Genomic DNA, 13,923 nt, shown 5'->3' with positions numbered 1-13,923 from the left:
TTTTCCAGGTCAGTTGTTTTTCCAATGAGATATTTCACATTCTCTTCTAATTTTTCGTTCTTTTGGATTTGTTTTACAGTGTCTTGATTTCTCATAAGTCACTAGCCTCCAATTGCTCTATTCTAATTTTTAAGGAAGTATTTTCTTCAGTAATCTTTTGGACTTCTTTTTTCATTTGGCCAATTTTTCTTTTTAGGGCATTCTTCTCCTCATTGGCTTTTTGGGCCTCTTTTACCATTTGGGTTAGGGTATTTTTTAAGGTGTTATTTTCTTCAGTATTTTTGGGGGTCTCCTTTAGCAAGCTGTTGACTTGTTTTTCATGATTTTATTGCGTCACTCTCATTTCTCTTCCCAGTTTTTCCTCTACTTCCCTTACTTGCTTCTCAAAATCCCTTTTGAGCTCTTCCAAGGCCTGGGGACTGATTCATATTTTTCTTGGAGGCTTTGGATGTAGGAGCTTTGACTTTGTTGTCTTCTTCTGGTTATATGCTTTGATCTTCTTTGTCACCAAAGTAAGATAATATAGTCTAGCTCTTTTTGCACTGCTTGCTCATGATCCTGGCCAATTACTTGAGTTTTAAACTCTTAGTTAAGATAAGAGATTGCTTCCAATGTGGAGAATGTACTGTCCCAAGCTTCGGGGGTTTATATAGCTGTTTTCAGAGATACTTGTAGGGACCTGTAAATTTTCAGTTCTTCCAAGGTGGTATGATAAGGGGCGAGGTGTTTACTCCTTTCCTGGCCTGTGCTGTGGTCTGTTAGTGACCACATGCATTCCTTTCTGTCCTGGAACTGTGAAGAAGGTTTCCTGTCCATGGCCACTACAAACTCCACCATGCCAGCACTCATCCTCACCCCATCCAGAACTGTGACCTAGACTGAAGCATGGGCAAAGCAAAAGATTCCTGCCTCAGCACCAGCAGAGAGATCCCTGCAGTCCCTCTCTGATCAGCCCTCAGTCTGTGGGCCAGAAGCTCAGAAAGCAGCTGCCCACCCAGGGGAACTGGATCTGAGACCCTGCCTTCCTCTCAGCACCACAGAAACAGACTTTTCCCACTGAACTTCTAAGTTGTCTTTGGTATTCCTGGATTGAGGAGTCTGGAAACCACCACAGCTGCCCTCGATTCAGTCCTCTGAGGCCTGCTCCAGGTTTGCTGAGGCCTGTGCACCATGCTGCACTGTGGTCATAGCCTGGCACGATGTACCTTTCTGATCAATCATCCAGGTTGTCTTGGGCTGGAAATTTGTTTCACTCTGTCTTTTTGTGGGTTCTGCCACCTTAGAATTTGTTTAGAGCTATTTTTATAGGTATTTGAAAGGGTTAGGGGGAGAGCTCAAGCAAGTTGCTGCTTTCACTCTGCCATCTTGGCTCCTACCCATGGATGTTCTAATTTAAAAAAAAAAATGAATGACAACTCTAAAGCTCCTTCATTTCCTCCTCTTTTTCCTCATATTTTTCATGATCTCTGAAGTCAACAGTACAGAAAGAATTTTAGAAGTCCCACAAGCAGTAGGGAATATATCCCATTGGTAGAAATGAGACCAAGCTCAAAGGCTAATATTTTTTTTTTATCAGAAATACTCAGTATCACTCTAGGAAAATCTCTCTTTTTTTTTTTTTTGCTTTTTCCACATCATTTTTTAAATTAATTTGTTTATATTTATCAACAGTCAGTTCTTTAGGAAAACCTTTCAATGAGCTTGTGATCTCTCGCCCACCTTTCTTTCCAGAGCCTAACCCAATTCGTTTTTTTTCTCTGCCAAACACTTAAAGAAATGGTCTGATTTGGAAGCCACTGTTTGCTGTATGCTCTTGAGTAGGCTCCTTCATTTCTTCAGGCCTCTATTCCTTGCTCTTAATCTGAGTTAAACCAGATGATCTCTGAAGGCCCTTCTCACTCTAAATTTATATTTTCTAAGGGCTTTTCCAATTTTGACATTCTGAGATGTTATAATTTCTGGGTCACTCATATTTTTTTTTTTGCTGTAAATCTCTTGCTTCTTCCCAACCCCCAGTACACACACAAAAAAACAAAAAACAAAGAAACACATATTTAGGAGAACTAGTCTTACTTTCCAACCTAAAGAAATAACATAGAGAAGCTCTGGCTTTTATTTTTAACCAATTAACCAGTTTTCTATATGCATTCTTCAACAATTTGATGAGTAGAAGTAACACAGAATAAGGCAAGGGTAAAAGGTTGAGTCAGAGAAACTGTGTTTGAAGCCTAGTTCTATTATTGATTCCCTCTGTGACCTTGGATAAGCTCGTTAACCTCTCTCAACCCAAATTCACCTTTGGTAAAATAAAGTAGTTAGATTAGCCCATCTCTAAAGGCCTTCTATCCTTCTATCGTTCTTTGTCCTATGATTCTGTGGCTCTAAGTTCAATGGACTGAGTTCAGGAGTCAGAGACTTTAAGAAATGAATTAAGACCAGATCTTATCCTCAATGGACTTAAAGTTGATTACTATAGTTGTTCTCCAATGTGGCCCTAGTGTAGGCAATTGAAAGGTGCTTGAGAACCTAGAGAATATAGATTTGAGGGTATCCATAGGACAAACTATACCTGAAATTTGGAAATGGGAAAAGTGAGAGGCCATGAAGCTGAGGTGTCACATTCAGAAATTCTGATGTTTGGGTGAGGGCTATGGTATATGAGTGAGTATTATTAAGGTAGCAGGAAGTATAGCAATGACCCTGGAAAAGTCACCAAACATCTCCCTACTTGTTACCTCAATTATAAAAACAAGAGAGTTAGGCTAAATGGCTTCTAATGTCGCTGCTAGCCCTAAATCTATGATTTAATGACTCAATCAATCAACAGTCATTTATTAAGTGCTCAGTTTATGTCAGGCATGATAAAGAGAGAATAGAAGACCATGTACTGGGTTCCACTTAAGCAAGCAGGGAAGTTAAACTACCTCATCCTAGGACCAGTGAAATGATTGAAAGTAGTCTTTTGCCTTTCTTTATATCTTCAGTGCTTAGAACAGTGCCTGGCACATAGTAGGGGCCTAATAAATGTTATTGACTGATTGACTGACTATGGTGTGGAAAAGAATGGCTGATAACAAAGGCATGCACTCCATGGAAAATAATATTCTGAAGGGAAGAAAATGAATTATAATTACTTTGTAGCTTTGTTCACCCTGAGAGATTCTTAATTCCTTGACAAATAAAACAGAATCTGATGACCCTATGAAACTAAGCAGTTTGTCCAAAGTTATATATTCTCTTTTACTTAGGACCATTAACTTAGTCACATTTTCTAATTGTTTCTCCACACAATCTATTTTATAAGGCAAATATGATTATAATTAGATATTCTGCCAAATGAGCTTTCCTTCAGTTTAATTTATTTAATGCCAGTTAACTCCATTTTTTGAAAATAAATTTCTGAAAATTTATTGGTAAGTGCACCAAATCTAAATGACAAGTGTAGCAGGATTTTGAATAGCAGGGAATATCATTATATATTTTGAAAGATTGCTCTGCACTAGTATCCCTATCAGGGAGTTAATCCTTTAATCTTTCTCTTCCAGCTTTTTGATGTTGATGAGGATGGCTACATAACAGAGGAAGAATTTGCCACCATTTTGCAGGCATCTCTGGGAATACCTGACCTTAATGTTTCTGGCCTCTTCCGGGAAATAGCCAAAGGGGATTCAACACATGTTTCCTACAGTGAGTATTTTCTATACCCTGACATTGAAAATTTGGCTTCTTTGTAGTGATTCTAGCTAACAGATTGTCCCTTGCAATATTCTATATTGTCCTTCCATACATGCTACTGTTGAGGACTTTATCAGATCCTCTGCACCCCTATGGGTCATCTCAGTCTTGAGATATATGAAAGTAGGGATTGTGATTTCATCCGCTGTGGATATAGCTAAGGCTGAACAAGCATGTTGTCCAAGGTGTGCTATAACCTAAATAGAGCAGCCTGAGGGATTTATGGACAACTTTGACACTTTGCTTGATCGACTGTGACCTTGTATCTATGAAGGGAAAGAGGTAGCTCAGCCATCACTGTTTGACTCCTGTCCTTGTAGTTACACACAGGCTCATGATAACATAGAGATAGAAGGATATAGATATATGAGAGAGAGATAGACATCTCTCAATATACAGATACATAAGGTATCTCTCTCTATAGATATCTATCTAAACATATCTCTTTCTATAGATATACCTAGATCTGTAATCTATCTATATCTACATTTATTTATGTATCTGTATCTATTTGACTAACATCTAACTATATCTCTACAGGCAGTCATGAATCACAGTGGATTAATTAAATTCAATCAACCAGACAGTATTTATCTACTATGTGTCAGTCACTGTGCTATTCACTGGGGATACAAAAATAGAGTAACCCCTGTCCTCAAGGAGCCCATATTCTACTGACGAGAAACAACATATGCACAAAATTAAATGGAAAATCATTATGAAGCAATTTGGTGTGTGGTGCTTGAGTTAAGCCTTGAAGAGAGGTTTTTGTTCTAAGCAGCAGACATGGAGAGGGAGATCATTCCATGTGAGGATGCACAACCTCTACAAAGGCCCAGAGGTAGTAGATGGAAATCCATGAAAGGGAAACAGCAAATAACCCAGTTTGGCTGGAGCTAAACTGCTTGAGGGAAAGTAATATATAATCAGCCTGTAAAGCTAGATTACAGTCAGATTTGGAAGGGTTTTAAAAGCCAATAAGAGGAGTTCGTATTTTTTCCTAGAGACAATAGGGAGCCACTGAAGCTTGTTAAGCTGGAGTATGATTTATAAATATCAGTTTGGTAGTTAGGTGGAAGATGGATTGAAGAAAGGAAAAGCTAAGGCAGGGAGACCTAATTAGGAAGCTATTGCAGTTGTCCAGGTGATAGGAAAATGTTTGAACCTATGAAACTCACAAGGTGGTTGTTGACTTACAAAGAATATGCCTGTAGAGTTCTGAAAGATTTCATTTTGCCAAAAAAATTAGTATAGTAATGAATTTATTCTTGTTGGATTATTAGTTCTTTAGCCCCATTTTATAATGGACTTTTAAGCTTCACCTATTATAATTCTCTGCTCACAGTAGGCACATGATAAATATAAAAATGGAATCCCTGAATTTCAGAGTTCAAGAGGTAGGGAGTGAGTAGCTGGTCTGAAAATTCTCTTTCTCCTTTGATGTTGGAAGAGCTTTTGTTTGCTGACTGTAAGGTTAAAGGAAGATTTGATCCTATGATTTTCTTTCTTTTTTTTTTTGAAAGGCAATTAGGGTTAAGTGACTTGCCTAGGGTCACACAGCTAGTAAGTCGCATGCCAGATTTGAACTCAGGTCCTCTTGATCCCATATGATTTTATTACTATATAATTTAGTTACTGCTTTTTCAAGTGTTCTTCACTATTGCATATTGAGTAGTTAGCTGCTTAGAGCTCATTATTTACTAATTGCTATTTTTGTTCATTTGTTTCAGTTGTGTCTAACTTTTCATGACCCCATTTGGGGTTTTCTTGGCAAAGATACTGGAGTGGTTTGTCATTTCCTTTTCCTGATCACTTTACAAATGAGAAAACCGAGGCAAACATGGTTAAATGACTTACCCAGGGTCACACAACTAGGAAGAGTCTGAAGCCAGATTTGAACTCAGAAAGATGAGTTTTCCTGACTCCAGGCCCAGCACTCTATCCATGGCATCATCCAGCTGCCCAACTTTATTTACTAAACTCACTTTTAAAAAATAACGAAGTGATAAAATGAACACATGTGTACTGAGGGAAGGATTATGAGTACTAATTCTGCTCTGATCATTTTTCCTGCCCTGAATAGAACAATCCATTTCCCTGAACTTTCTATCTTCTTTTTTTTTTCACCTTGGAGGAGTTTTTATTGTAAGCCAAATTTCTTTTGGCTCGGCTTTCTTTTCTCTAATTGTCAGTGCCCTGGGACCAGCCACTGAGGCTTTATTTTTTTTTAATTTTTTTCCCAATTTTATTAATTTATTGATTTATTAACAATCACTTCCGTATGCTTTTGAGTTGAAAATTTTTCTTCCCCTTCCTTCCCCCCACCCTCCCCCAAGACAGTGCACAATCTTATATAGGTTTTACATTTACATTCCTATTAAACATATTTTCAAATTATGAAGTTGTAAGTAAAAATTAAAACCAAAAGGAGGAACCATCAGAAAGATGAAACAAAACTCAACAGAAGGTAAAAATAAGTGATAGTGATCAACTTCCATAATTCTTTCTTTGGATGTGGACAGCATTTTCCATCCCGAGGCCTCTGGAGATGTCTTAGATCCTTATAATGCTGAGAAGGGTTCAGTTTAACAATATTAGTCATCGCATAACGTAGCTGTTATTATGTACAAAGTCCTCTTGGTTCTGCTCACTTCACTCAACATTAGATCATATAAGTCTCTGCAGATTTTTCTGAAGTCAGCCTGTTCATCATTTCTTATAGCACAATAGTATTCCATTACATTCATATACCACAACTTGCTCAGCCATTCCCCAACTGATGGACATCCTCTCAATTTCCAATTCTTTGCCACCACAAAAAGAGCTGCTATGAATATTTTTGTACATGTGGGTCCTTTTCCCATTTGTTTGATCTCTTTGGGATATAGCCCTAGAAGTGCTATTGCTGGATCAAAGGGTATGCACATTTGTATAGCCCTTTGGGCATAGTTCCCAATTGTTCTCCAAAATGGTTGGATCATTTCACAATTCCACCAACACTGTATTAGCATTCCAATTTTCCCACATCTTTTCCAACGTTTATCATTTTCCTGTTTTGTCATGTTGGCCAATCTGATAGGTGTGATGTGGTACCTCAGAGTTGTTTTGATTTGCATTTCTCTAATCAGTAGCGATTTAGAGCGCTTTTTCATATGAGTATAGATGGCTTTAATTTCTTCATCTGAGAATTGTCTGTTCATATCCTTTGACCATTTATCAGTTGGGGAATGGCAACTTTCTGTCTTCAAAATAGGAATTAGAACAATTTTACTGAAGAAACAGAGATATCAACTCTTTTTAAGTCTGATGATATCAAATGCTTTAAAAATGATGAAGGTAAAAAACCAGAATTTTCTAGTCAGTTAAGAATAATTAAAACAAATGTAAACAATTATCTAGTGAAAGGAACCCTTCTTTCTCTCTCCTTCCCCCCACCCCCACATTCCACCCAGTGATTGATATGAGTTTTTTGCTTCAATCTTATTCAAGTACAAATTTGGGGTGAGGAGGGAAGATGTTTAAGAAAGCATTTTGAAAATGTTTTCTGTGTTAGAATGTGTATCAGGTCTGGAACTGTGATTTCAGTAGTATAATTAGCGCTTCTAGTAAGGAACTCCTCTGCCAGTGCAGGTTGGCACTCTCTAGGCAGAAAAAGTTTTAGAAATGTATAGTCCTAAAAGAGTTGCCAAGAATTTTGAGAGCTTAAATGATTTTCCCAGCATCACATTTAATTTTTGCTTTAATGCTTTTCACAAATTAAATTAAAGCATAATTTGATTTAATTTCACTTCATGATCAGTTTCTACCAGAAATGGGTAACACCTTGATTTCACCCATCATGCCAGAGACTGAGATTTTGGTTATTTCAACATAGCACAGGCCTCAGAGTTAAGACCCCTGAAATCAACCATATCAGTTCTCACACTGACTTACTTTCTGATCTTTGGAAAGCTGATGTTTGTCTTTGGACTTTGGCTGCCCTACTAGTCTTTGAAGTAAACTAGTAAGTTTGTCCTATTATTAAATGGACATAGAAGGGAAATTTAATAGCTTTGCAACTTTTGAAAGTATAAAGTTATTACTGAATATTAAATGGTTGGTTTAACCTTACTGTATGGTCTACTAATCTATCACAAGAAACCATTAATATAATTTTAACTTGTGGAAAGTGATTGATGATCCAAAGCACTGAATGGACGTTATGGGTGGTTACAGATCTCAGTGAGGAATAACAGCCAAAGACTCCTACCTTTCAAAGACATTAATAGCAAAATGATTAAAATAGGAGCTTCCCTTTGCTCTATAGTTATTAAAGTCTTTAGCCATACTAAAATGTATGGAGAAACTGAATGATATAAGGCAGATTCAGGGATTAGGCCTTCTCTTTTGGTATGAAGTGTTGAGGTTCAAATTTTGAAACTAAAACTAGTCATTTCACCCTAATTCTTCAAGCCTGAAATATTTGAGATAAAAGATCATTTATTTCTTATCAGAAGATCTTGTGATACTACCATCATGTACTCTGAGCTTTTCTTTTTTTTCTTTCTCTTTTTTTTATTGCTGAAACTTAAATACACAATAAGAGAAGAAAAAGAAACATAGACTTAAATATTGAAACAAATACATAATAAGAAGAGAAAAAAGCATACATAATGTGCACAGCAGAACATAAAAAAGGATTCAAAATATATAGCAATAAATTTCCATTTTTAGAAAGACTATATATTAAATACTATGGGTTGTGTTGAAGGCTATCAATCTTTTCTTTGCTTCCTTGTAGGTTTTCTTTTGTTCTTTGCTGTACACTTTTTACTTTGTCCATTTTCCCCCTTCCTCTGCCCTCCCACCTCACCTGAGGCCACAATTAAGTATGGATATATTTATATATAGGTATTGATTGATATATACACCTATACTTATATACATATACATAGATAGATAGATAGATAGATATAAACATATACTTTCCCTATGAGATGCTACTCCTAATCTTTGTTTTTATGTTTGTGCATATCTATTTCCTATTCCTCCTAACTCCTCTACTTTACTTCTATCTGCTACCTTGCTCTCCTATTATTTAATCTATACCCCCTTCAGCTATCTCTCCCTTATCCTCCCATTCCCATAAATCTAAACACCCTTTTATATCCCCCTTTTACCTATTCCCTCACCCTCCCCTCTAAAGATCCCTCCCTTATCTTCTCTCCCCTCTCTATCCCCTTAGCATTTTATTTCTTTCTAAATTTAGAAAACTTTTATACTCTTCTAGATGTATATATATTGTTCCCTTTTGAACCCATTTCTGACGAAAGTAGGTTTCCAGAACTAGCAGCCCTCCTCTCTCCTCTAATTGCTCTGTTTCAGTTCTTCTTGCACCTCATTTGTATAAGATAATTACTATTTTTATGTGTTCCTGAATGTTTTTACTTTTTGAAATCATATCATACTCAGGTCTACACCAATATTTCTTACAAGCTACCTAATTACTAATAACAATATTAGATATAGTTTACATTTTATATATGTAAAAGGTAAACAGTCTGTCATTATTGAGCCCCTTGTGATTGGTCTTTGGTATGTACCTTATGTTTCTCTTGGCTCTTGTATGTCAAATCTTCTATTAAGTTCAGTTTCTTTTTTTTTTAACAAAGTCCTGAAAGTCTGACAATTCATTAAATATCCATTTTTTTTTTCATTCAGGATTATGCTTAGCTTTACTGGGTATGATGTTTTCAGCCAGACATCCAGTTCTTTTGCTCCTCGATATATAGTGTTCCAAGACCTGCAATCTTTTAGTGTTGCTGCTGTTAGGTCTTGTTTGATTCTAATTGTGGCATGGCCATATGTAACTTGTTTTTTTGCTGCTCATAATATTTTATCCTTGAGCTAGGGGTTTCAGAATTTGACTATACTGTTCCTGTGGGTTTTCTTTGTACTTACTGGGCTTTTTAAGATTGCATAAGACCTTTATAATTAACTGGAATAATTTGTTGCTCATTGTTGAGGTTTCAGGAAATTTTCAGTAATGACTTCACCATCAAAAGATAGGGAAACAGAAATTTGCTATATTCTGTTATTTTGATATCAGATAGAATAGGACCTACTCAAGAAGGTCTCAATATAATTTATATATATATATATATATATTTATATGTGTGTGTGTGTGTGTGTGTATATATGTATATATATATATATTTACTTTCTCCTCTTTCAGTGGATTTTAGGAGTTTTGCCCTGAAACATCCAGAATATGCCAAGATTTTTACTACATACCTAGACCTCCAAACGTGCCATGTATTTTCATTGCCCAAAGAAGTTGCTGTGGCTCCATCAGTTATCCATAATAAAGTCTGTCCAGAACCTAGTGAAGATGGGACTTCAGACAAAAAAGATGACTGAACCAAAAATGGACATCAATAGTTTTCATTTTATATTGTAAAGACATTTATTAATGGTAATTAAAATGTTTCTGCTGAATAGAAATTACAGGTAATGTTGAAAACTTTTCCTTCTTTAATTTTTATGGCTCTCTTACCATTTTCTTATGACATACTTTATACCATTCAATAATATGGTTGATTTATTGGGAATAAAAATTCCCAGATTTAAGGATTTTACTTTTCAAATCAAGATGACTCTGGCAAGTAAATTTAGTGGTCTGTGCTTTTTGAGTGATAAACTGAAAGATTCTATATTATATGTGTGTTTTTGGATCTCCAAAAAAAAAAAAAAGAAAATATTTTATGTTCCTGAATTGGTTTCTCTTGAAAAGATACTCCTCTAAAGCATGGGGTGAATGTAATATGTGAAGCAGGATTCTGAAGCTATTTCTGGTAATCCATTATTTTGTTAAATTCTTCCTATGTTTTTCCAGGAACAAAAATAATTCATGGATTTTAAGGTATGCAATTCAAGTAAATAATTCCACTTATTAGATAAGATATTTTTAAGAAACTCATATTCTTCTTAGTGTGCATCTGACTTTTAGGTCTTCATAATTATCTGTCAAAATCTATATTCCAATGCAAATTTAGAATATGTTGATATTACAGTAGTTTCTTTGGCCAATGACCAAGTATGAATGCCTATTAAAGTAATAGCAATTGCTTAATGAAAACAATTAGCTATGTTAGAGTTGAACTTTATTCAGCAGAATGTGTTATTTGCCCAACAGACAAATGATATTTTTACTCTATATGTATACACATATTAACAGTCTTTTAGAAATGTCTATGTTTAATCCTCAAAAATAGAGTTTTCTATTATAAATTCTTTATTTTCTAATCGGGAAATAGACAAGTTGAAGTTTGTCAGGAAAACCTACTTGGAAAATACACAATTCTGCAAAACATAACCAAAATCAAGTGGCTTTAAAAACCTGTTCAGTACTAAGACAGCAACTTAGTAGTTAGTTATTTCATTTTGCCTTGTCGTGTGCACTGTTCAAATTCTTGATCTTAAAAAATTTCCTTCTGCTTTGTATAGTATGAAACAAAACAAAAGAATAGATACAATATAGAAACAAGTTGCTTATGGCTTTTTTTTTTTTTACTGAATATCTGAAATGAACTACACAGTCTGTCTGGTTCTTTAATGGTCTTTTTAAAGTCCCCCTTCAGTGAAAAGAGAAATTTTCACAGTAGATGTCAGAATTTATTCTTAGTTAGTGATCGTGATTTTAAACTGATTGTACACATTGATCAATAAATGTCCTCATTTCCCAGATAATTAAATGTGCATTTGGATAATTGAATATCAACTCTTGTCCTTAAGAATACACAATTGTTTGATTTTTTACCCCTCAAAGCTATTTAGACATTAAGCAAAAAGTAAACTGAAGTAATTGTTGAATAATTAGAATAGCACATCATTGTTATATACTGTCTGCCACAAGTAGTTGAAAAATATATGATACTCACATCCATTAATTGTTTGTTATTTATCACAGAAAAGCTATATATTAGTCTTATCAATAATGAATGATCAAAGATCCCTAATAAATAACATTGTAAATTAAACACTTTCTTTGGGCTAATGCAATTGATTGCATTGTTTTCTGCTTTAATATAATATTTATGCTATTTAATTGCACTAATAATTTGTCTATGTAATTTTTCAATGTTTCCTATTTTATTATATTACTGAATAAACAAGTGTATAATATGACATTCATTCTGTTTTCTGCATTTTGTCTCAAAATTTGCTCCACCTTTTCAGCATGGTGGGCTGAATAAAATTTACATATACATGGTTATGTTTAATCGTTTTTGTTTCCATTTCAGGCTTGTGAGATGTTAGAAATCATTTTATTTTAATGGAAGACAGATTTCAGCCAAGCTTTCAATAGATACTAATCCTAAAGAAATTGACTTTTGAATAGTATTATTGGGAACAACGACCATAAATTATGATTGGTATTTCTGCTATACAAGGTTTTGTATTATGCAGTTTTAACAAAGATTTGTTTGAAAAGTCTTTTCACCATCTTAAGATTCAAAGTAAGGAATTAAATTTCATCAAAACCAGACAGATGTCCTACAATTTTGAATAAATAGCTGGAGCTGAAATAAGATGCATATGGAAATTTAAAATACTAAAATACTGAAATCCTAAAACATATAAACCATAAAAACCCAACCTCAATTGTTTTAAGCTCACTACTACACTCAATGCTACTATACAAAATAAGGTTGCTCTATCATGTATATAAAATGGAAAACTGCTGTAAAAAGCATTTGAGATGGTATTTAAACAGTTGCTAATAAAAGTATTTGCTACTGAAAAACTACTGGGGAAATTAAGTCTGAAAAGAATCCTAGTCTGATATTTCATTGTGGAATATAGATGACTCTGAGTTCTTTAAAGACTACCAACTAATCAACAAACACTTATTCAATATATACAATGAGCCAGGTATGTTACCAGGTACTAGGAGTACAAAGGCAATATGAAAAAGCCCCTGCCCTCAAGGAGCTTACATCCAACTGGAGAAAACAACATTTACATGTAGACAACACGTATATACCTATAATACCCTTTCTCTTAGTATTCTATCTCTATTCTTGGTGCTTTGGTTAGATTGCTCATTTGGACTCCAAAGGTCTGCTTCTTTCTGCAGCTTAATTTTCAGTTGCCAAAGCTAATTCTCCCTTGATTAGGCTCTCTTACCTGCTGTCGAAGATTCCATTTCTTGAAACAACTTCACTGAGTCTCTGATTTGAATTTTGCCTGTCTGTTTCCATGTATGACTGGAGATTGAATGTTTCCATTGTTTCAACTATATCTCAAATTGTTTCAAACCAAGTCTCAAATTAGTAATAATAATTATCATCATCATTATTATTGCTATCATTTATGTGGCACTTATGGATTATCCTAAGCATTTTATAAATATCTCATTTGATCCTCACAATGGCCTATGAGGTAGGTGCATTTACTAGATGGGATGTTTCTTACTTGGTGGGTCTCTCTACTGCTAGATGCCATGGCCAAACACAGGGTAAGAATGGGAAAGGAAGAAGGAAAATCTCTACCCTCACTAGTTGATGACTTCTGATAGAGATTCAGCAAGTCACAATTGATAAAGTTTCTCCAGGCCTAACCTCACCACTCATAGGTGTCAAGCTTCATTATTCAGGTATGTAGGTGACTATCACCTAGCCAATGGCTTTACCACTTCAAATTCAATCAAGGAGATATTTGCTCATTTTGTAAAGTGATAAAAATTGTAGACATATCTTTATAGTCATTTTAACACCTCATTATTGACACTTTATATGATTAGATCTTAGACTTCCTGGGCTGGAGTGGAGGTGGAGAGCAGGTTGATCAGAAACTCACTCTTCATTCAAAATACATACAAGGCAATTTTTGGATAGTTGGAGTCATCAGGGAGAACTTTGTGTAGGAGAGAGTCATTGAGCCAAGCTTGGTAAGGATACTAAGAGGCAGAAGTGTAGAGAGAATACATTTCAGGTATGAGAGACAGCCTGTGTAAAGGTATAGACAGAGACAAGAGATGGAGTATTTTGTGTAAGGAATAGCAAAAAGGCCAGATTGACTGAACCAGAGACTATATGGAAGGAACTAATATGAGATAAGGCTGGAATAGCAGTACAGAATTATTTTGTGAAGGTCTTTAAATTTCAAACAGAAGTTTATGGTTGATCAGCTGATAAATATCTGAAG

General features: G+C 35.1%; 1 protein-coding gene across 1 annotated transcript in view; it reads left to right on the top strand.

Moving 5' to 3' along the window:
- LPCAT2 (lysophosphatidylcholine acyltransferase 2) overlaps window positions 1–11,987 on the top strand; it is a 92,954-nt gene extending 80,967 nt beyond the window's left edge. Inside the window, exons 13-14 of the mRNA XM_020985197.2 lie at window positions 3,546–3,687; window positions 9,950–11,987. Coding sequence (XP_020840856.1) covers window positions 3,546–3,687; window positions 9,950–10,134 — 327 coding nt within the window. The 3' untranslated portion in view covers window positions 10,135–11,987. The remainder of the gene's footprint in view (window positions 1–3,545; window positions 3,688–9,949) is intronic.
- Window positions 11,988–13,923: the final 1,936 nt, after the last annotated feature.

The sequence above is a fragment of the Phascolarctos cinereus genome, unplaced genomic scaffold, assembly GCF_003287225.1.
Source record: "Phascolarctos cinereus isolate Bilbo 61053 unplaced genomic scaffold, phaCin_HiC Scaffold_2;HRSCAF=192, whole genome shotgun sequence".
Lineage (NCBI taxonomy): Eukaryota > Metazoa > Chordata > Mammalia > Diprotodontia > Phascolarctidae > Phascolarctos > Phascolarctos cinereus.
This window is presented reverse-complemented; position numbering and strand designations above follow the sequence as displayed.